General features: G+C 45.5%; 2 protein-coding genes across 2 annotated transcripts in view; both read right to left on the reverse strand.

The window, feature by feature from the left end:
- Positions 1–2,390: 2,390 nt before the first annotated feature.
- GPR83 (G protein-coupled receptor 83) lies at positions 2,391–7,736 on the reverse strand. The gene is made up of 4 exons (XM_056858664.1): positions 7,356–7,736; positions 5,455–5,580; positions 3,490–3,623; positions 2,391–3,015 (listed from the first exon to the last, which is right to left on the reverse strand). Exons 1-4 carry the CDS (start codon positions 7,734–7,736, stop codon positions 2,391–2,393), a joined length of 1,266 nt encoding a protein of 421 aa, XP_056714642.1.
- Positions 7,737–13,232: 5,496 nt separating this feature from the next.
- The window catches only part of MRE11 (MRE11 homolog, double strand break repair nuclease), a 33,115-nt gene continuing 23,181 nt past the window's right edge, over positions 13,233–23,166 (reverse strand). The window contains exons 16-19 of the mRNA XM_056858573.1: positions 22,292–22,350; positions 21,376–21,443; positions 18,764–18,842; positions 13,233–13,317 (exon numbers count right to left, since the gene is read on the reverse strand). Of these exons, the coding sequence (XP_056714551.1) occupies positions 13,264–13,317; positions 18,764–18,842; positions 21,376–21,443; positions 22,292–22,350 (260 nt within the window). The 3' untranslated portion in view covers positions 13,233–13,263. The remainder of the gene's footprint in view (positions 13,318–18,763; positions 18,843–21,375; positions 21,444–22,291; positions 22,351–23,166) is intronic.

Here is a 23,166-nt window from a genome sequence, read left to right on the forward strand (position 1 = left end):
GGGTTGACTCAGCCTTCCATCCTTCCGAGGTTGGTAAAATGGGTACCAGCTTGCTGGGGGTCAAGGGAAGATGACTGGGGAAGGCACTGGCAAACCACCCCGCAAACAAAGTCTGCCTAGTAAACATCGGGATGTGACGTCACCCCATGGGTCAGGAATGTCCCAGTGCTTGCACAGGGGACTACCTTTACCTTTTTAAAATCCAGCTGCAAAGTGCATTGAAAGTGGATTGAAAGTGCATTATTCGGGTTGTGTGAAAGTACCCTAAATTTGCCCAGAATAGAGCTGTTGATGGAACTGGGTTTGGGAGAGAAAGGCACTACAGAAGCACACACCTGGCGAGAGACAGCTTCCTCTTCCTCCAGCAAATGAAGCTCCCAAGAGCTTTTTCCTCAGGTAGCTGCCCCCCTGAGGGGGGAGGAAGTGAGGCAGGTAATTAAAATGTTTCCCGCTGAAAAAACTGGGGCCTAGAAGAACAAACCAGCGATGGCATCGTTCCCCTTAGCTGTAATTCTAAATCCACATCACTTGAGGATTGCAAGATGAGTGAAACCTGTTTATTTAGACACATCATTTGTGTGCTGTCTCTCTAGGTTCACGCTGAACTATCGGAGGTATATTGTCGAAGGCTTTCACGGTCAGAGTTCATTGGTTCTTGTAGGTTATCCGGGCTGTGTAACCGTGGTCTTGGAATTGTCTTTCCTGACGTTTCGCCAGCAGCTGTGGCAGGCATATCGGAGGTATGCTTTCAAGGCCATCTGCCCGTTCAGGTGAAGGCAGGTCCACACATGTGGTGGAACAGCCCTTTCAGTCCTATTTGCCTGTACGGAATTCAGACCCTTGTGTCTCAGAAGGACAGATTTGTTTTCGTAAGATAAACCACATTGGTAACAGGAGTGGGTAGGGTTAACGGAGCCTGAGGAAGGCATGGTTTGGGGAGGGGACGGACTTCAATGCCATAGAACCCAGTTGCCAAAGGCAGCCATTTTCTCCAGGTGAACTGATCTCTATCAGCTGGAAATTAGCTGTAATAGCAGGAGATCTCCAGCCCGCTACCTGGGGTTGGCATCCCTAGGAGCAGGACAGAACAATTTCCCTCAGCTCTTCTCATTCCCTTCTACATGCTTTCCTCTTGCCCAGCATAGAACATATATCATCATGTTAGTTGAGTGAAATGTGGTGATTGTTATAGTAATAAAAGATGGGTAAAGGCCAGATGGCCTCAACCTGGATAGCCCAGGCTAGCTCGATCTCAGCAGATCTTGGTAGCTATGCAGGGACTGCTCTGGTCAGTATTTGGATGGGAGATCACCAAGGAATATTAGGGTTGCAACATGGAGGCAGGCAAAGGTAAACCACCTCTGAATGTCTCTTGCCTTGGGGTCGCCTATTTGACCCTATGGGGTTGCCATGAGTCAGCTGCAACTTGATGGAAAAAGGGAGGGCAGATGGTCCAGGCTAGCCCGATGTCATCAGATCTCAAAAGGTAAGCAGGGTTGGCCATAGTTAGTACTTGGATAATAATAATAAGTTTAATACGGTCCAAGACCAGAAAATAAAAGATACATAAATATACATATACATACATAAAAGGGATAGCAAGTATAAACCCCAATAAATACTTGTAATCACTCACTCATAAAAAGCCGTTGAGAGCATGATTTTAAAATGTAATACATAATTGGAATCAACATAAATATAAGTCTAAAATCGCTCAACCATTGAGTTCAACCCATGCACGCCTAGTCCTCATAGCTTGCCATCCAAATTTGGCCACTTTAAAAGTTAGCTCCATGTCTGAGAGCATGTTAGAGAGACGGATTGCTCTGGATTGCTCTGGATCTCCCTGGGAAACCAGATATTACAGAGGAAATGGCTTCTCGTATCTTACTATAAATTTATTACTTGGATGGGAGACCACCAAGGAAGTCCGGGGTTGCTACGCAGAGGCAGGCAATGATAAACCACCTCTGTATGTCTCTTGCTCCTGGATAATCTTACATAACAGTGCCTTGAAAAGGACAGAGTAACAACTGAGCAAGGAAAAAATTATCAGCCTACTTTAAACAGTCTGGATGACACATATAGAAATATGAAGAGAAAAATATATTTATTGCTTGTAAATACACTGCGTGACAACGGTCCAAAGCACAAACGGTCTAAAGCACACAGAACAAATTACAGGACTTTAGTTCGTTAGTATTTGCGCTCAGTGGCATACAACGAGAAGCAGCTCTTGGACACAAAGGCAAGCTAAGCTTATCCTACAACCCAATGAGCAGACATTCCCTGGGAGGACAACTGATCTGGGAGATAATTCTCTCTCTTACTTTTTCATTACACAATTCTACCTCCTAAGGGCCAGACAATTGCTTACTTTGCTGCAGCATTCAACTCATAGCAACTATAGGTTCAACAGACATCAAGTCAGTTTTCCCCAATTGGAACTGGGATGCCGATAGGCCGCGGGTGACCTGCGACCCCTTGGAGTTGCTATTGTCTGGCCAGGCCGTTCGGTAGGACAGAGTTGCAGAAGGAGGCAGCCCTTGGCCCTGGGAGTCCGAGATCTTCCGACACACGTTGAGGCAGTTCTTCAGCTCTGCCCGGAAATTCTCATTGAGCCAGCAGTAAATAAAAGGGTTGTAGCAAGTGCTGCTCATGGCAAGCCAATGAAATGCAAAATAGAGCGCGTTGTTGCTGCGGATGACTTGGCTGGAGAGAAGGACGACGTAGCAGTTCAAGGGGAACCAGCAGACAGCAAAGATGACTACCACCAGTACCAGCATCTTGATGGTCGTCTTCTTCTTCCGCCGAAGGGCGAAGTATTGCTCGATGGTCACGTCCCCAATGGCATTGCGGAGCCAGAGTCTCTTGGCAACGCTCGCATAGGTGACCAAGATAATTACGAGGGGCAGAATGTAGAGCAGAACAAATGTTGCCAAGTCCAGGTACTTCCAGAATAGGTCGGCTGGTTCAGGGAAATCAGGGAGGCACAAGGATCGGGTGACTTCTTCGCTGCAGTCAGGGAAAGGACCGAACACGATGAATTCGAGGATTCGGTTACCACAATAAGAGGGTCACAATGGCAGGGCTGAATGCAGACATCCCTGTACACCAGGGGCGAACTCATTTGTTACAAGGGCCGGATGTGACATAAATGATATTTGGTTGGGGCCATCAAATTTAATGCCATAAAGTACCATAAAATTTAATGCCATAAAGTACCATAAAATTTAATGCCAGGTACCAGAGATAGAAACTTGGCTGCTTTTGAGGGGGGACTCTGTGGCATTATACTCTGCTGAGGTCCCTCCCCTCCCCAAATCCCACCCTCTTGAGACTCCACCCCCTATATATGGGGGAGGAAGCTTCTTAACTTTTCCCCTTTTCGTGCCACTTTTCTGTTTAACCCCCCGCCCCCAGCTGTTTTCACCAGTAGCTGGTGCAAAGATCCATACATCTTTGCCAAAAGGAAGTCGTCTCCCTTACCTGTATTCAAATGTGAATAACTTCTGGTAGATCGCATGTGGGAGGGAGAAGCAGGTGGCCATGATCCAGATGATGCCAATAGAAACGAGACCTTTGGTAGTAGAGATCCGAGGTTTAAGGGGATGCATGACCACCTATATGCAAGCCATTTAACACAATTACTGGAGAAGTATCCGTTTGTTTTTATTTTTAACTTCACCCACAAAAGAGTGCAGAATTTTTTTAAATTTAAAAAAGCAGCTACCAACCTCCCATACCGCTAGTCACAGGAAGATATTCCTGGTACTTGTCCAATATCTCCCCCATGGCCCTAGTGCCTACCAGTTTCTGTCTAGCACATTTCTAACCCACGCTCTTCTCCAAGGAGCGCAGGATGGTTCTCTTCTTCATTTTATCCTGACAATAACCCTTATGAGGTAGGTTAGGCTGAGCCTGTGATGGCTCAAAGTCACGCAGTGGATCTTGATGACTGAGTAGGATTTGAACCCAGGTCTACCAGATTCCTAGCCTTATACTCTAGCCCAGAAATACCCAACGTGGTGATTGTGGGCGCCATTGGTTCCTGCCAAGTGTTTTTAGAAAGTGGGTAGGACCAGATGGGGCTCTTGCCAGCATGGTGTAGTGGTTGGGAGTAGTGGACTCCAATCTGGAGAACCGGGTTTGATACCCCACTCCTCCACATGAGCGGAGGATGCTAATCTGGTGAACTGGGTTGGTGTCCCCACTCCTACACATGAAGCCAAGGGTGACCTTGGGCTAGTCACAGTTCTCTCTGAACTCTCTCAGCCCCAAGGTGTCTGTTGTTCGGAGAAGAAGGGAAGGCGATTGTAAGCCGGGTTGATTCTCCTTAAAAGGTAGAGAAAATCGGCATATAAAAACCAACTCTTCTTCTCACTCAGCGCAGCTTCTGATTGATTGTACAGATTAAAACAGCATTGCTTTGGTGTCGGTGTTGGTTTTATCTTGTCTCCCACTCCTCTTTCCCCAGCGCATTGTTTAAATTACCCCTCTTCTCCCCTGCTCTTAGACTTCCTAGGGAATCTGCCTCCTGTGGCAGCCATTTTGTGGTTGTACCCACCACCGTGTCAAAAGTCCAGGCTCAAAAAAGGTTGGACTCCTGCTCTAACCACTGTACCATACTGGCTCTCCCATTGCCCTTCCCCTCAGGAGAGGAAAGGGCAGAGCTAGCAGGTCTTCTGGATGCCAGTTGAGTGCGTTCTGCCTTTCTTCCATGGCCTCCCACTAACTACTCCTCCAGCCCTCAGAAATGGCAGGATGTAGCTTACAACTTCTATATCCTGTCTCTCCTCCATCATGGAATCACAAAGACGGCTTCCATATGATTCCTAGAAGGACTCCAATCCAGACCCAGACCAGAAGAAGAGTTGGTTTTTCTATGCTGACTTTCTCTACCACTTAAGGATCAAACCGGCTTGCAATCACCTTCTCTTCCCCTCCACCCAACAGACACCCTGTGAGGTAGGTGGGGCAGAGAGAGCTGTGCCTAGCCCAAGGACACCCAGCTGGCTTTGTGTGCAGGAGTGGGGAAACAAACCTGGTTCACCAGATCAGCCTCCGCCGCTCATGTGGAGGAGTGGGGAATCGAACCCGGTTCTCCAGATTAGAGTCCACCGTTCCAAACCACCGCTCTTAACCACTACACCATGCTGGCCGTAAGATGGCTGCAACATATACATTTCAACCATCAATGCATGTCTATTTGGGGACTGCAGCACATCACCCCCGAATCTCAACCCAAGCTGCACATAGGATTTTTACTGGGGCGTGTGTGTATTTGAATGAGAATTATTTGTAGGTGTAGGATATTGAGCCCTTTTGTGACGGGGCCCTTTGTGACATTAAGTGCCGGCTTTTTTCCTCACAGAGAAAAACCTGTTTAGGAAAGACGCTTTTAGAAGAAAAGCTAATCTGCTCCTTGCCGTCCAGCGTAAAGGAGGATCTCACCTGGTGCCTGTCCACCGCAATGGCTGTTAGGGTGAAGGCCGACACGTGGAGGGAGCAGTACTGGGCAAAGCGGCTGACGTGGCACATCCCCTTCCCAAATATCCACGTGCTGTTTACGAAGCGAGCCTGAGAACAATTCAGGACCAGAACTGGTTTAGCTTTATACACGGTGGGTGGCCATGTTAGTCTGTCAATAGCAGTAGAAAAGAGCAAGAGTCCAGTAGCACCTTCAAGACTAACAAAAAGCTCCTACCCTGAAAGAAATTTCGTTAGTCTTGAAGGTGCTACTGGACTCTTGCTCTTTTCTATAGCTTTTTACAGTCACCCTAAAAGTTCTTCTTTGCCCCTTCTGAGCTCTTGGGGTCTCCTCCACTCCCAACCCAAATGGATTTTTGCCCTTAAATCTGCATGTCACAAAGCCTGGCATAAAATTACCCCCTGCTCTGTTTCACCTGTTCTTCTTTTAAATTCTTGTCAATTAGGCTAGCCTGATCTCATCAGATCTCAGAAGCTAAGCAGGGTCAGCCCTGGTTAGTATTTGGATGGGAGATCACCAAGGAATACCAGGGTTGCTGTGCAGAGGAAGGCACTGGCAAACCACCTCTGCTAGTCTCTTGCCATGAAAACCCCCAAACCATAAGTCGGCTGTGACTTGACGGCACTTTACACACACAATTATTAGAAGGAGGAAGGAGACCATTATAAAACTCTGCATGCCAGGAATCAAACTGGTTTGGGTTCACTTTCACATATTGGCTGTATTTCTGCTCAGGAACAAAGACAATATGATTTGAGATGTGTTTGACTTTCTGATTTCATAAATACCAGAAGGAGGCAATGAACCGAAACCAAACTCTCTCTTGATCCTTGTCCCCAGATTAACAATCAGAGAGGCTCTCTGCAATTAAAAGCTGGACAGACTCACTGAAGATTCTGTCTTTAAGGGCAGCCCCATGTGGAATGCATTACAGTAGTCTAATCTAATGCTAGAAAAATAAGTAATGGTAGTGCAGAAGCCTGGTACAGTGTCTTTGCAGTGGGGTCTTGATCAAGCAGCATGCAACATATTAGACAGATGACAATTAAGTTAAAAAATGAGAAACTCCTGCTGAATTTGACTATCTAAGGAGCTTCCTCGTTTGGCCATTAGGTGTATACATATTTATCCCGTGCTTCTTCCAAGCAGCTAAGCACAACATACATGTGTCTCCCCCTCCACAATTTTATCCTCACAACAACCCTGCGAGGTCGACTAGTCTCAGAGAGTGTGACTGGCCCATGGTCAGCCAGTGAGATTCACGGCTGAGTCAGTAGTCATTTGAACCTGGGTGTCCCAGGTCCTCGTCTGACTTGCTAACAGCAAGACTGCCCTTTCTGTGAACATGAACCCAAACCAGCTTGATTCCCTGCAGAGATCTTTACAACAATCTCACTCAATCCTTGAGTAATTTCATAGTTGCCTGCTAAACATGCTTCACATACATAATCATGGCAATTTTTCTACAATCCTGTAAGTCCCTCTTCACTTCAACACCATCACTGGATCGTGCCTAGTGCCTTCAGCATTCCTGTGACAAAACAACAAGTCCAGCAACACATTAGAATGTAACTGGTTTATAGTGGCATAAACAGTGTAAACATACCTCTTTCTTGAAGGTATCAGTATAAAAGTACACTGAACTAGCAACCTTTCAGTTGTCGCTCTTTATTCGTTATAATAGAACTATTAATTACATTTTTTACTTACTGTGTTGTCCTATTTGTTTAAAAGAACCATAGACAAAAAGAACTTTAGCAGACAGACATGAAAGTCTTACTTATGTGTAGTTAAACAGAAGAGCCAGGTGCGAGCATGCATGCCTTAAGTATTCTTAGAAATCAGAGTTCCTCGGTGTTCTTACCAAAGTAAACGGAGTATTGAGAAAGGTGATCATAAGGTCTGCTACGGCAAGATTTGCAATGAAGAGGCTGGTTGCGAAGTGCATCCTTTTGTTTTTGATCACGATGTGACAGACCAAGGCATTGCCAAAGAGTGAGAAGATGATGATAAAGGAGTATGCCGCGATGAGGAAGATCCTCACAACAATATTTTGGGACCTTGTCCCGTATTTTCTCCCATCCAAAAAGCTCTGCCAATCGGCAAGGGTATAATTTGTCCAAGAAAAAAAATGAGAGATGTTAGGTATTTCAACAGATCTTCTGAAACTTCCGTTGATCACCGCTGATCTCTCAAGAGCATCCGCCAAGTAAAGGAAGAAAAGCCACGTATAATAAGTAACCATCGCTGAGGAGGAAAACTGTGCTCTTTTTCAAAGTCAGAAGTACTTTTCTCTAACACCAAGCATTGTTTGCCAAGTTGAAGAGCTACACAATGCAATGTGCTGTGATCAGGAGATGCAATGTTTAGGATTGTGAATGAGATATAGAAACCTCTGGCTAAAATACTACTGGATGCCACAACAGACAATTGCTGTATCTTTGCAGGTCTGTCATACAATCAAGGCACATTTTGCACAGCATGTAGGCAGATTGTCTCTTGAGAAGCTGGATAACTAGAAACTCTTGCCGATTGGTTGACAGAGATTTCTACTCTGACGTGCCGTCTTAAACTCAGCCCCTCTCTGGTCTATTGTCTGCTCCCCCCTCCCAATCCAAGTACACACCAAGGAAAAAGAGAACCCATCGATTACTTGCATGCTTTGTTCCTTTTCTCTCTGCCGAACGGCAGCAGCTCCTTAGCCAGTCAGAGTTCGCGATGCTCGATACTCAACTTGACAATCTAATTAAGAAGCAGGTGTCCAAGTGAGCTGTTAGGGCAGCTTTGGCCTTGTGTGGGAGCACTCAAGCCTTTGGAGTAGCCATCTAGTTGGAAAGAGGTTACCACAGGGGCAGGCGGAACTCCACAACTCCAGCTGCTTCCATCAGGATGTCAAGTGGCTTGGCTTGTCAGCATTCAGGCTTTCCTAAGATAGCCAGTACTGAAGATTTGATGTTTTGTGGATCATTGTCTGAAGGGTGACCCCCGACCCTGTTTAACAAAGTCAACTGGCTGCCATTTTGAGCACTTCTTTAATGTGCATGCCTTCTTGCTTTCAATGCATCGACTTACAAATGTGTGTACTCAGGGGTGGGGCAAGCCTCAATAAAGTGTAGGGAAGAACGCATCAGTTTAGCCAATGGCTAGAAGCCAAACACACATGCAACGCGTTCAGTATGCCCAAGGGGGCTTTGAAAGTATGTTTCTTGAACATCAATACTTCTGACCCCTTAGAATGCCTCTCTTAAAACCAAGGTGAGTCTCAAACGTAGTCTGTGATATGGCACAGCAGCCTGCTGTAAAATACTCTACACTGCACATGCAAGACCTTCCAAACCCCTCACAAAACTCTTTGGGTTTGGGCAAAAATGCGTTTTCACAATATTATAAACCAGAGCAGCTCCAGATGTTCCAGGTCCTCGGGCAAGAGGCTATCATAATAAAACAGAAGTCTTAAAACTAAAGTCCTGTGGCACCTTAAAGGCTAACACATTTATTCCAGCATGATCTTTCATGAGTCAGTGCTCATGACTTCGGAGGCTATAAAGGCTATCAGCAAGCCCTCCCAGACATGCAAGAGACAAAGCCCTTGAGAACACAATGTTTTTGGCTATTACTGCTTAACTTTGCCAACATGGAAAAAACATCTGAGATTAGAGGGAAGGCAGGCACGGCAAAGGCCTGTTCCTTCCAGGCACTGAGTTGGATCTGCATTGCACAGGTCCAAGGACCATGGTTCTTCCCATCCCACCCCCCAGGAGCCCCTTCTGACCCCGGAAAAGTTGGCTACTGGAGTTGAGGGACTTGTGTCCACTAAGAGCTGTATGAGTCAGATGGCTGCAATGAGGAGGAAGGTGGAGATGCTCCTTTCTTTCTCTTCTGCAAGTGGCCCTGAGCTCATGCAAGAACCAGAAAAGGCCAGCCTGTTCCCTTTCGCCTCCCCACTGCAGCAATCCAACCTGGCAATAAACTTCCCTTGGGTTCAAAAGGGCTCCAAGGAGGAGGGGAAGGTGAGGAAGATCCCAGACCATCAGCTCTTTCTGATGGTGGTTCACGGGATCCAAGCCGTTGGCTCGTTTCATATGTTTACTAAACCAGTGCTTGTAAGATCACGTGGCCCTGGCCTGGATACCCCAAGGCTAGCCTGATCTCATCAGATCTCAGAAGCTAAGCAGGGCGGCCCTGGCTACTACTTGAATTGGAGACCTCCAAGGAATATCAGGGTCGTGACGCTGAGGCAGGCAATGGCAAACCACCTCCAAACTTCTCTTGCCTTGAAAACCCTATGGGGTAGCCATACGTCAGCTGTGACTTGATGGCAAAAAAAAAAAAAAATAACATGAAAGATTCCTGCTGCTAGTGTGAATAGAGGACCACAGCCCACATGTGTGCACCATCAAGGAAGATTGTGGTGGAGATTGCTAGCAACAGTCTGCGGGCTCCAGCGAATGACAAGAAAGAGGGCCGCACCGAAAGAAACGGAGACAAAAAGCAGAGATTGGTGCGGAGGGTGGGGGGGGACGCATTCAATCGTTTATGTGCTCCTAAGCGTTTCGTACGAGCTTCTTTAGGGAGATCTAAGACTGCTCTCAGAGCATAAGCAGAGTGCACTGTTAAAATACCACAGGTTTGTCTGTATTATTATAATATTTTTCCATATGACAACGTATTTTAATACAGACAACCCTGCCATATTTTAACAGTGCCCTCTGCTTATGCTCTGACAGCAGTCTTAGATTCCCCACGAAGAAGCTCTTGCGAAATGTGTAGGGGCACATAAACGATTAAATAAGTTTTTTTCCCTTGCACCAATCTCTGCTCCAGCAAATGCCCACCCACTACCAACAATGCCCATCACCTTACCACATACCCACAGACCTGGCTGTGTCCTTCCTAAAACCTTCGCCCCTCGGATCTACAGGTTATGTCCCATTAATAAAGCAGATGTTTCAAAAATGTGAACAGAAGAATACATTTGTAATTGTCTTTATTCGTTTACATGACCAGTCATAAATGTTGGGTTTCAATAAGTCAGACCCTTTATATATGAAAAGCAAACACACAATTTGCATGCACAGCCTGTGGACCTTCACAAAGCAGTCTTTAGAAGGAAAAAAACACATTAAAATCATACCTAGTAAACCATAGTAGACTGTGATCCTTGTACACCTCTTTTACTCCTAGGAAAAGGTGGAAAATTATTTTTTTGTGGTGATAGAAGACTAAATATAGCATGGTTAGAAGGAAATATTTTTGCATCCATGACCTGCTACCTGTCAATAAGGGCCATACTCACAGATTGGGCAGGAAACAAATACTTATTGTTTGTTTTGATATATGCGGAAGCCGACTCCCATTTTGAAGGTGCTGTTTTGTGTTATGTAACTAGGAATGCAATATTCCCCATCTCTACAGCTCGTAACCCAATAGTAATCAGCTTCCATACGGACAATTGACCCACCCAGTAAGCAAGGGGATGACAGACTAGCAAACAGAGATGCCTTCTCAGGCAGCGTGGGGCAGTCTTCTCTCCCATCTGGAGAAATGAGCAATTAAAACGTTCGGCAATTAAATTTCTAGTGGCACCCTGGCTTTTCCACTGAATGTACTCAGAACGGCAGCACGCAGGATAATAGATTCTGACAACCCATCTATATTCCAGCTGCCATGTAATAATTAAGCAAGGAAGACCAGAATGTGAAGCCCAGAAAGTTATCGGCTTCAGAAAACGAAAACCCACCAAAACCAAAAGAAGACACCTTATTTTAGGCAGGACAGCTACCGCACGTTTCTTCTTATTGCATCATCATCAAGGGCCTCTCATCTGCTTCCCTGTTTAATCAGAACCAACTAAAATTCCTGAATATTCTATGCACAGAGAAATTTTGATCAAATACATAGGAGAAATATAAAAAAATTTAAGAAGACCACCGGCCTTTTACACACACATGTAACATCCCTGATTTCCCAACCCCTTTCCCCCCAGGATGGTTAAAACACGTATAAAAATACAACCTGGACTTTACATATGAAAATATATCATATCACTTCAAACTGTCCTGCTACAATGGGCTGGAAACACTGGAATTGATATTCAAGCAGTCCCTCGTTATACTGCTTTCCCCCACGTTACAGAAACAACAGAAGCTATTTGGGACGGGGAACAAAGTAGACAAAACGGTAGCTTAGTACAGGCACCTCCCAGCCCTTCTGGTATCATGTGGGCTACCGCTAACTGCTGGACCCCCGGTTTTTGTAGGGTCATCGCCAGGGTGCTGGCTTTAATGCACCATCTTTTACGGTTAGATGCAATTTATTGAAATTTATTGTTGTAGTTTTAGCAGCTTTTAATTTATCGTTGTTATAGTATTTATAATAAGCCACCCTGAGCCCTGCTAGACAGGGGAAGGGCGGGATATAAATATAAATTAAATAAACGTACATACCATCTCTTAATTCACTGCTTTTGATTCACAACCATAAAATTCATACCTACTTTTCTTGTAACTGCAGATACCCAAACGGTATCAGATCAACAAAGGCAGCCTACCTTTGGGATTCCTAGGGAAAGATTTTTGTGCATCCATTATCCTACAGCTAGGAATATGGTCTGTGTAGCCCTTCATGCTGAAAACTCCTTGCAAGGTCATAAACAACTTCCAGAGAAGAATCAACATTCTTTCCAATCATTCTGCAGGCTCTTCTTACAGCAGACAACAAAAATGTTAAAAACAGAGCCGGATTTAAATTACATCAATCTTGCCTTTGGAATAATCCTAAAGTCATACAAAATCCCCTTCCCTGACTAAAATGTCTAAGGCCTGGACAGCAAGAACCTCGCCTGTCCACACATCCAAGCAGGGTTCAAATATAAAGAGCAAACCACAGTTTGCTGCTAGGCGGATGAACCTGAGGATGCTCAAGCTTATGTCCCCCTCCTTCCCAAGGGCAGCTAATAAGCAATTGCCTTCAGATTTTGCAACAAGCTACAACTTGCCAATTACATCCAAAAAGACAGATTCGGATTACAAACAGTTTATAGGGAAAGCATAAACTGTACTCTGCTGGTTCGGATGTGCTAGCAAACCGTGGCTTGTGACAAAAGGGAGAAATATGCAAAGGGCAGTGGGAAGTGCAGCACGTGAACCCAAAGATCCCGCATGACTCTTTCGCATACTGGTTTGGATCCCACGGATCATGTCCATTGTGACAGAGCATTTTTCTCACCTCTTTCCCCCTGCTGTGGTTCAAAATATCCCCTTGAAACAGGACACCTTGGGGACTCCTCAGGAAAACCATAAGGGAGATCTGCAGTGGGAGGGGGGAACTGAAGATCATACCCCCTTCTGTCTGAGGAAACCCTCTGCAGGATCTAACCCTATGGGTTGCCACTATTCTTGAACCATGCCGCATACACAGTTCTAATTTATTCTCCCATAATATTAAGAGCAGGGGGAAATACTTTAATGTTTCTGTGCAATAGAAGATACCTGTCATCCTGGCAGATTTCCTTAGTCTTAAAAAAAAAAGTTCTACTATTGGAGACAGTCATTTCCATAGAGTATTCTCAAGCACTTCAAGTGATACTGCATAGAGAGAGGATCAACAACAACCAATCTTCCATAAAGGAAGCAAAACATTTCAAAGCAACATGTAACTAACAGTGAAATGGTTTGGAAAGAGCTGAATATTTTTTTATGGTTCCTTTCGAAATATGGAAAAGATTTTTGTTTGCTTTTTTCCAATATCCTTCTGTACAATGGACTGTGAAGTTATCGTCTGTTTCTTCTTGAAGTAGAAGTACTCTTGAATGGGTCAAACTCATCCTGCAAATTGAGAGAAATTTTGTTAAACCATCAGCAGTGTTAAGGAGCACAATCTAATCTGACTTGAACAGATCGGCATAAACCTACAACAAATTGAAGCGGAAGACGGACTCCTTAAGGAATTACTAACATGATGTCATTCAGAAGATATTACAAGATCTCCATTGAAAGATATTGCTATAGGAATCAACAAACACAGTATACAATGCAAACAAGGGTGCACAAAACTTGCTGGGGAAGGAAATACCATCTTCTCTCCCTTTTATCACCTTTCCACAGGTCCGCTAGACATTTTAGAACCCATTATGACTAATACGTATTTAAATCTATAGAAACTCTAAGGGAGACCCATGAAGACTGATGGGGAGGGCAATTTCTTCCCTGTTGCTTCAACACACATAAACATAGAAAGCTGCCTTGCACTGAACCAGTCCATTGTTCCATCAAAGTCAGTACTGTCTACTCAGACTGGCAGCAGCTCTCCAATGTCTCAGGGTGAGGTCTCTCACATCACCTACTATCTGATCCCTTTAACTGCAGATGTTGGAATCGGAAGCTGGGCCCTCCTGCATGCCTAGTAGATGCTCTATACCACTAGGCCACAGTCTCTTTCCCTTCTAGCTCCAGCTGCCACCCCCCCCCCACGCCGTCCACCCATCTCCCCCACACCATCCAGAGTGGTGTAGTGGTTAAAAGAGGTGGTCTGAGCTGGAGAACCGGGTTTGATTCCCCACTCCTCCACGAGTGGTGGACACTAATCTGGTGAACTGGATTTGTTTCCTGACTCCGGTGAACAGGGTTGGTTTCCCCACTCCTACACATGAAGCGTGACCTTGGCCTAGTCATAGTTCTCTTGGAGCTCTCTCAGCCCCACCTACCTCACAGGGTGTCTGTTGTGGGGAGGGGAAGGGAAGGTGATTGTAAGCTGGTTTAATTCCCCCTTAAGTGGTAGAGAAAGTCGGCATATAAAAACCAACTCTTCTACTTCTTGCTCTTTCCTGGTCTTCCTGTCCTGCCTGTCCTCTCCATCTACCCACACCTCCTCACAGTCACCGTCTCAAGCTCACCACCCTTTCCGACTCCTGCTCCCCCTCCTGCCCATCACTGCCAGCCCCACCTCTTCTCCCCGCTCACTGCCCCTGTAATTTTTCCTTTCTCCCCCTCCCCTCTCCCCACTTCCCCTTCTTGCATAGTCAGGTGCCATCTGGGGATGCTGCTACTATGAAGAAGAAGAGTTGGTTTTTATATGCCAACTTTCTCTACAACTTAAGGGAGACTCAAACTGGCTTACAATCACCTTCCCTTCCCCTCCCCACAACAAGACACCCTGTGAGGTAGGTGAAGCTGAGTGTGACTGGCCCAAGGTCACCCAGATGGCTTCATGTGTAGGAGCTGGGAAACAAATCCAGTTCACCAGATTAGCCTCTGCTCCTCATGTGGAGGAGTGGGGAATCAAACCCAGTTCTCCAGATCAGACTCCACAGCTCCAAACCACTGCTCTTAACCACTACACCATGCTATGCTACCCACTATGTTTATGACTTGTGGGGTATCCTCTTGTTTTTAGAAAAGCTTTTTTTATTCTTCAGCAAATAGTGGCTTCCCTGTGAAAATATCAACCTTACTGTGCTTAGCCTTTTATTATTCGTACATGGGGCCATACTTAGCTAATGGACATACAATACAGTTCTGAGAGGATTCTGCTAAAGAAATTTATCTAACCACCAACTTTTAAAGAATTCCTGGTAAACAAATCCAAATGCTCATATAAAAGCCAAAAAATGATTCTCCCTCTTTGTATCATTACTTGCATTAACAAGACATGCTTAAAGAATTATTTATCTGGTGCCAGAAGAAAGAGAAGAGTTGGTTTTTATACCCCGCTTTTCTCTACCTTTAAGGATTCACAAACCGGCTTACAATTACCTTCCCTTTCTCTCCCCACAAAAGACATCTTGTGAGGTAGGTGGGGCTGAGTTTGGAAAGAACTGTGACTGGCTCAAGGTCACCCAGCAGGCTTCCTGTGGAGGAGTGGGGAATCGAACCCGGTTCTCCAGATTAGAGTCTGCCGCTCTTAACCATTATACCATGCTGGCTCTCCTTCTTGACAGACGATTTTTCAAGGTGTCAGTCCCCTGTGGCACTTGCTGCTATGAGCTACTGAGGCACGTAATGAACCAGCCACCACCAGATGGAGACCATGCCAGCCAAGGACCTCCACGTGCATTCCAACAGCAGGGGCATAAAACGATTGCCAGCAGGCCCAGCAGCCTGGCTGGGGACATATCAATCGCCAGAAGCAGGTCTCAGCTAGAAGCTGCTCGCAATGCTCAAGGCGGCATGAGAGCCACAAGGGAGTGCTCACATGAATCCTCCCATCCTGACCATCTGGATTCCAGTATTCTCATGCCTAGAGCTAGAAGCCTGGCACCATACAAACTTAACATGTAAAACCCTGGTTATCACAGGTCTTCCATCTTAAAGGTCCAATTAAGGGCCTGCTGCATATGTCAGGATACCACAGAGCATGAAAGGTGATCCCTGTAACATTCATTTATTTCATTACCAAGTGTTCACCGTATCAGTCTCTATGGCCCTAGACTGAAATCTGGCTGGCCTTCTTAGGGCCTCACAGAGCAGTCTTTGGACCACAGAATCATAGAGTTGGGACCACCAGGGTCATCTAGTCCAACCCCCTGCACAATGCAGGAAATTCACAACTACCTCGCCCCCCACCCCACACCTCCAGTGAACCCATCCACTCCATGCCCAGAAGATGGCCAAGATGCCCTCCCTCTCATGATCTGCTTAAGGTCATAGAATCAGCATTGCTGACAGATGGCCATCTAGCCTCTGCTTAAAAACCTCCAGGGAAGGAGAGCTTACCACCTCCTGAGGAAGCTTGTTCCACTGAAGAACCGCTCTAACTGTTAGAAAATTCTTCCTAATGTCTAGACGGAAACTTTTTTGATTTAACTTCAACCTGTTGGTTCTGGTCCGACCTTCTGGGGCAACAGAAAACAACCTGGCACCATCCTCTCTTCAAGTACTTGAAGATGGTTATCGTATCACCTCTCAGTCTTCTCTTCAGACTAAGCCATGACATCCAACTTTGCACACACACTGCTGTTTCAAGATGAAGAGGAGTTGGCTTTTATACCCCACTTTTCTCTACCATCACTTTTAAGAACTCCTGGTAGACAAATCCATATGCTCATATAAACTGGTTTTTATATCCCGTTTTTCCTGTCTTTAAGGAGTCTCAAAGTGGCTTACGATCTCCTTCCCTTCCTCTCCCCACATCAGCCACCTTGTGAGGTAGGTGAGGCTGAGAAAGCTCGAAGAGAGCTGTGACTAGCCCAAGGTCCACCAGCTGGCTTCATGTGGAGGAGTGGGGAATCAAACCCAGTTCTCCAGATTAGTCTCCACCACTCTTAACCGCTACACCACACTGGCTCTCCAGATCTCTCTGTCTGGCTGTGAACGCCAGCAGCCTTTATACTACCCACTCCAATAGGCAAAGTTTAGAGCCTTCCTCCTTTCTAAGAAACTGCCCACTGGGTAGGCTATATGAATAACAGGCTGCTTTTTTGACCCTACAGTCCGTTTTACTTTCAACAACTAAAAAACAAAACAATTTCAGATGGAAGATAAGAGATTCCGTTGACAGGGCAGGCCCTAAAGCGGTAGCCGTGTGGCATCATTAAACTGGGCTGATCCAGGATTTCTGGCTGCCCTCGGCAATACAGAATTTGCCCCACCTCCACTTACATCTTAGCATGCGCTCAGCAGTCTAACAATACTACACCAAACAATGCAGGGTTACTTTAATTTTAATTTCAGTGATCTAGCAATTACATTGGTTTGGATCCAGAGCAGTGTTTCCACAAGCCATCCGCTGAACCCAAGAAATGGGACAGAGGTAGGCTTGCCAACCTCCAGGTGGGACCTGCAGGATCTCCCAGAATTACAACTGATCTCCAGACAACTGAGGGTCAGTTCCTCTGGAGAAAATGGCTTCTTTGGAGGGTGGACTCTGTGACATTACACCCTGCTGAGGTCACTCCCTCCCCAAACCGTGACTTCCCCAGGCTCCACCCCACAAACCTCCAGGAATTTCTGGAGCTGGCAACCCTAATGGATTCCCCACACACACACACACACAGACACACACTGCTGTTAGAAAGAGAAAGGAGGAAAATCATGCTCCCAGGGCAGAAATCCTTGTACCCACAGAAACGCTGCTCTCGAGCCGAGCCATTACAAGTTTTAAAAATACTGTCCAATACAAGAACAAACCTAACAACTAATTTCGGGGGTTACCGCACTTGTATTCCCAGCGATGTATTAAAGAGTTTGAAAACGTTATAAAAAATACTGTTCGCACTTTGTTTGGCCCCTTTAGCTGTGAAGACGTTTGGCCCCTTTAGCTGTGAAGCCGTGGTATCCAAAAACCCTTTTAAAGCGATGTTTTTTATAACATTTTCAAACTCTTAATACGTCGCTGGGAATACAAAGTGTGCTAACCCTCTTCATCCAACAGGAGCCAAGACACACAACCCAAATAACCTCAAAGGCCAATTACCTGCTTTCAGAAGAAGGTCTATGACATGCCTAAACAGCAGGGAATTCCTGAGGTGATTACTAAAACAACTCCACCAGCCATTGAGACATTGAATTCCTAAGACTTGAGGTGATTACTAAAACAACTCCACCAGCCATTGAGACAACCTTGGCCTCTAATGAAAGTGAAGCAGGCACAAAGGACTCACTGCGAGACTTCTGTGAAGGGAAGAGGACATCTATCAAAAGACTGTGTCCCACAATAGTTAATAGTGTCCCAATTGCTGTTTCACTTCAGGAAAATGGCATGGGAGGGAAGCCTCTCTTCCCCCTCTGTGCCCTCTGGAGCCAATTCAGGCCATAGAGCACTTGGAAACCTTAGTGGCCCTCCTCCCCCTTGAGGCCACATGTGACTGCAAGTTGAGCCAGGCACCTCCAACCTGCCTTGTGTCCTGTGTATCATCTAGTTTTGCCCCTATGAAGTCTGGAGAAACAGAATGGCAGTCATCTGACAGAGGACACAAAGGACTGTCTCCCTTTGTACTCAGAGGAGCTACGTCAGTCGGCTTTTAATCAGCTATTGTGAGGGTCCTTTGAATCTACACTTCAACCTGGACTTGAATAGCGAAGGTTGTCTAGAAGTGCTCTGAGGGGAGATTACAAGCCAAAAGAACAAAAGCAGGCTGAATCATGCTTTTTAAATACACCCAAGTTCTTAGATCTTCCTCTCGAACTTGCTGTTGATTCTTTTTTAAGAGAAGGCTAATGAAAATGCAGAGCAAAAGGTAGCTGAAGGAAGAAAAAACAAAGAAATCCTTTCCCTCTTTTTTTTTTTTTTGCATATGCATTCAAGGAAGCAGAATGACGGAGGATCTTTTTATACCTCATCGGACAGAGTCTCGACTCTTCTCGTTGCTTGGCTCTGAGAACTCCTTTTGCTAGATGCTGCCGAGCTCGATAACCTAGCCATAACCAACAGAAGACAGTTTCAGGGAGGTGGCTGGGTTGATCTGCAGCAGAGGAGCAAGATTTGAGCCCAGTAGCACCTTAAAGACCAACAAGATTTCCAGGGTATAAGCTTTCGAGAGTCGAAGTTATTTGACGAAGGGGAGCTTTGACTCTCGAAAGCTTATACCCTGGAAACACTATTGATTTTTGCAGTGCTATTGGATGTGAAACAGGAGACAGCGATGAGCATCAACAGAAGCACAGTAAATACAAATCACACAAAAGTAGGACATTGAAAAAGTTGGCCACTATAGCCGCTTCATCAATATCACTCGTAAAACAAATAGGAAACGGAGCTTCCATTTAATCAGGTCTTCGACAGCCACTATTGTGGGGCTCTGAAACATGCGCCCTACTTAGCTAGATGAAGTTATCTCTGCTGCAAGTGTCCTTTGGAAATCAGTTCCCTCTTGGCGGAAAATACAACCAGGATTTGTTTTTGTTTTTTGAAGTGCCACCACCAAACGCCCAGGTGAGCTCTAGACAGAAGTTTCCCAAACAGCAGCCTGTTCTGCTACCTGACACACCGCTTTTGAACCAGCGAGTTTCAAAAGCAGTATGGGATATAATTGGGGGGGGGGGGGAGTCCTGATGTTAAAAGGGGAAAATGTCAGAAATTCCAGTGGGCAGACCGAGACCTTTGGTCACACTTAAATACTCAGGGCTGAATTCTACCAGCTTTTCGGCTGGTGAAAAGAAAAATAAAGAAACGTCCCCGATGGCCCTATAACAGGACATGCCAGGTATTATAAGTCCCAAGCAGACAAAACCCACGTGAGATGGGGGGACAGCAGCGCGGAAAGAAACAGGGCGTGATGGAGCAAGAAAGGCCGGCGGGGTCTCACCCTAGGTCTGTGGGTTGCATTTTATCACATACCAGGCTGGGTATTCACAAAGGCCAGGATTCAGCTGCGTAAGGAAACAGGCACTTGGGACTGACTAAATGAACAACACCAGTTCAAAGTGCTGTTTTTGACCTTTAAAGCCTTACAGGGTCTGGGACCTTCGTACCAACGGGACCACCTCTCCTGGTATGCCCCCCAGAGAGCTTTACACTCTACGAAGAATAATCTGCTGGGGATCCCGCCCCATGGAGTGTGCAGCTGTCCTCTACAAGGGCCAGGGCTTTTTCGGCCCGGGCCTGGTGGAATACCCTTCCTAGTAACATCAGGGCCCTGCAGGACCTTAATGAGTTCTGCAGGGCCTGCAAAATGGAACTATTCTGCCAGGTCTATAACGGAGGGCAGCTGCAAGTTTTACATCATTGCTGGTCTCCCCATCCTCTCCCCCCCACTCTTTGACTGAGGGGGTTACACTGCCTGACCGGTCTCGTAGTGATGGCTATTCCCCAGTATGAGAACGACATCCTGATTTTATCTTATTTTATCTGATATTTGTGGTTGGTTATTGTAGTTTTAGCTGATGTTTTTATGTGTTTAAATGTCGTTACCCACTCTGAGCCCGGCCTGATTGGGAATGAGGGCGGGTTATAAGCGTAATAAATAAAAATAAATAAAATAAGTACAGATGCACCCATGGGAAATGGACAACCCACTACATGAAACATGCACCCCACCCTAGAGTTCCCACACAGCCACATTGCCAAAGCAGGCCCCTCTGCACCACCGACTTCGATAGCAGCTAAGGAAAGACAGGGTTAAAATTAGTTTGGCCAACCACATGACAGCACGTTTTTCAAATATGCTAAACACATTTAGTTCTCTCATTCCTGCAGCCACCAGACATTTGTAGCCTTGACTGTCGACACAGAATTCACAGTCAAAGCAAAGAAGGCTTCTTGGTGGACGTCAAGGAATGAAAAGTTTCTATGTTCTTCACAAGGTGAGAACACCAAAGCCAGACGCTGAAGTCAGAGGTTGTTGGACTGGCCTGTATCCATCCCAAAGGGAGGAGTCGACCTTGCAAGGAAAATCACGGGGCTACCCTCAGCACGATCTTGTAACTCTAATACAAGCATTGGGAGAGGGTGTTTAATCTTTTCCCCACCCAATAAATCTCTACTGTTTGAGAATGACTGTGGAAGAATGCTTCTCTGTATGCAAGGTCCTTTTTCTAGCCAAATCTTTCTGGGTTGCTTTTTGGTAAGTGAAGCAGGCAGAGAGGGCCATGCACAACGAACTAGAAGGGGGGGGAGACATCAGATTCCCGCCACACTTATCCTCCCGGGTGCAGTTTTTAATTTTTTGCTTCTAAAGTTCCCAAAGTGGAGAAAACTCCCTTGGAGGAGGCATTTGCAAGCAAGAATCTGTGACCACAGGAGACACCAGCTGCAGAGTTACCATAATTTCACATTCATACCACTGAATTACCTCCCCCACAAGACCAGGACGCTGATATCTGTTCTTAAAATACAAGTACAGGTCTAAGCAAGGTGAAAGCTTCACAATTCCTCGCATTTTGTCTCAGAATCGCCCCTCAATGATACATCAACACAATCTAAAAGACTCTGGAAAGGAGGATATTAACCTTTGATTTGCTGTGGAAGAAGGAGTAAAGGACACTTCTTCCAAATCAGAGTCATCATCTTCAATTGCCTGGAAAGGGCAGAAAGGAAGGGCAGCGTTATTATTAATCAAATCCTGATTTTGATCTACAGTGGTTCTTAACCTTTAATGCACTACCGCCGACCGAGTATGTATCATCTGACTGAGTATGTATCATCATCAAATAATCAAATACATCCCTCTTCCAAGCCATTAAGCAACAAAATTAAGACACTGAGGTGGCGCACTAGACACATAGAAACTTTACTGATCTAGGTTTATAATGGTGAAACAGGTTCTCAAAAAAATAATGCAATTTTTATTTCAGCCTATTTGGTAATTTTTAGAGAGTGGAGGCATTTCTATTTGATTCATGTTTGCTGTTTGTTTTTTAAAGCACCTGGGGGAGAAATTTAGGATCTGAGATTTCATCCCCAGGACAAGGTAAGCATTAAAAAACAAAACAAAACACAACTCTCCTCCACCAGCTGTCAGAAGCCATTGAAAGTGGCTAAAATCCCAAAGGCCCCCATTTACCCTGAAAAGTTTTGAATGAACCCCAGAGTAGAAGACTGCCGCCCCCCAGGATATGCTCCCCAGTCAAAAATTCCTGTTGTCACTCGTCAAGCAGAGACAAATACCAAAATGTGGTTGAAGTTTCCTCTGTGTTAAACTGCCACTGCTCAGCTTGCGACTCCTGTCTCTAAGGTCTTTTGCTCTGCTACTCGTGGTCCTACCGTTGACCCTGGTGAAACCACAACTCCGGCCACCTTCTTCCTGTCACATGACTCTGATGTCACATGACTTCCTGTTTGCAGCTTGGGAAGACCCAGGTTTGGAAATGCTGAAGACCACTGCAATAAAGTACCTGATGTGTTTTAGTATTAACTGCAACCTACCTCTGAATAACTCTTGGCAGGAATGTTCCGGGAGGGCTGCTGCCTTGGTGATTTAAAAGCTGGAACCAATCAGAGCGAGAAAAATTAGTGAAGATGTGTCTTCCGATATGCATTGAGCTCTGCTGCACAATTTACAATAGCATTACAGTTTAAAAAAAAACTCAAGGGACAGTTTGTCCAGCAAGATGGTAAGTAAGCAGTAAAGAACAAAATGTATATAAGCTATATAAGCTGTTATTGCAAAAAGGAAATATGGGTTGCGTTCAAACAGCAAACTTAAACTGCAGTTAAGTAAAAATGAGAATAAACTCAACTTGCCACATGTCTAACTCCCTTCTTGCATGAGAGAAGGGACCGGGAAAGGAATGAGGCACCCAGTCAGTAACAAGCCAGGTTTGTGCACACTTTAATTTAACTGTGTTTAAGAATGAAGCCTGATCCCAGCCTAGGTTTTCAGTGTCAAAAGGCAGAGGCAACTCGATTCCTCACAACTGCAAATTAGACCAGGCAAACACTCATAAAATGCACATTCTATTAGTACTTGTGTGAATAGTAAAGGGGCAGAGGAAATTTTACCCACTGGTTAAATGCAGTGTTGAGCAACAATCAAAGGTCATTTATGCAGGGTCAATTTTGATGCTTGCTCAAAGCTCCTTTTTTAAATCCGACCTTTAAAATGCCTATTCACGGGCCCGATGCAAAAGTAGAAAGTCAAACAAATTCCACCTTCCCCACTCGCCTGCTCTTTCGATCCTTTGTTTGCATAGCCATAGCTAACCCTGGGTTGTGATTCTTCATGCTTCCTTGAGTGGATGTTTCAAGGCAGGGACGGAGTGAATAAAAAAGGTCCTGTCAAAGGGGCTCTTAAGAAATGT

Source organism: Euleptes europaea, chromosome 12 (genome assembly GCF_029931775.1).
Source record: "Euleptes europaea isolate rEulEur1 chromosome 12, rEulEur1.hap1, whole genome shotgun sequence".
In the NCBI taxonomy this organism is placed as follows: domain Eukaryota; kingdom Metazoa; phylum Chordata; class Lepidosauria; order Squamata; family Sphaerodactylidae; genus Euleptes; species Euleptes europaea.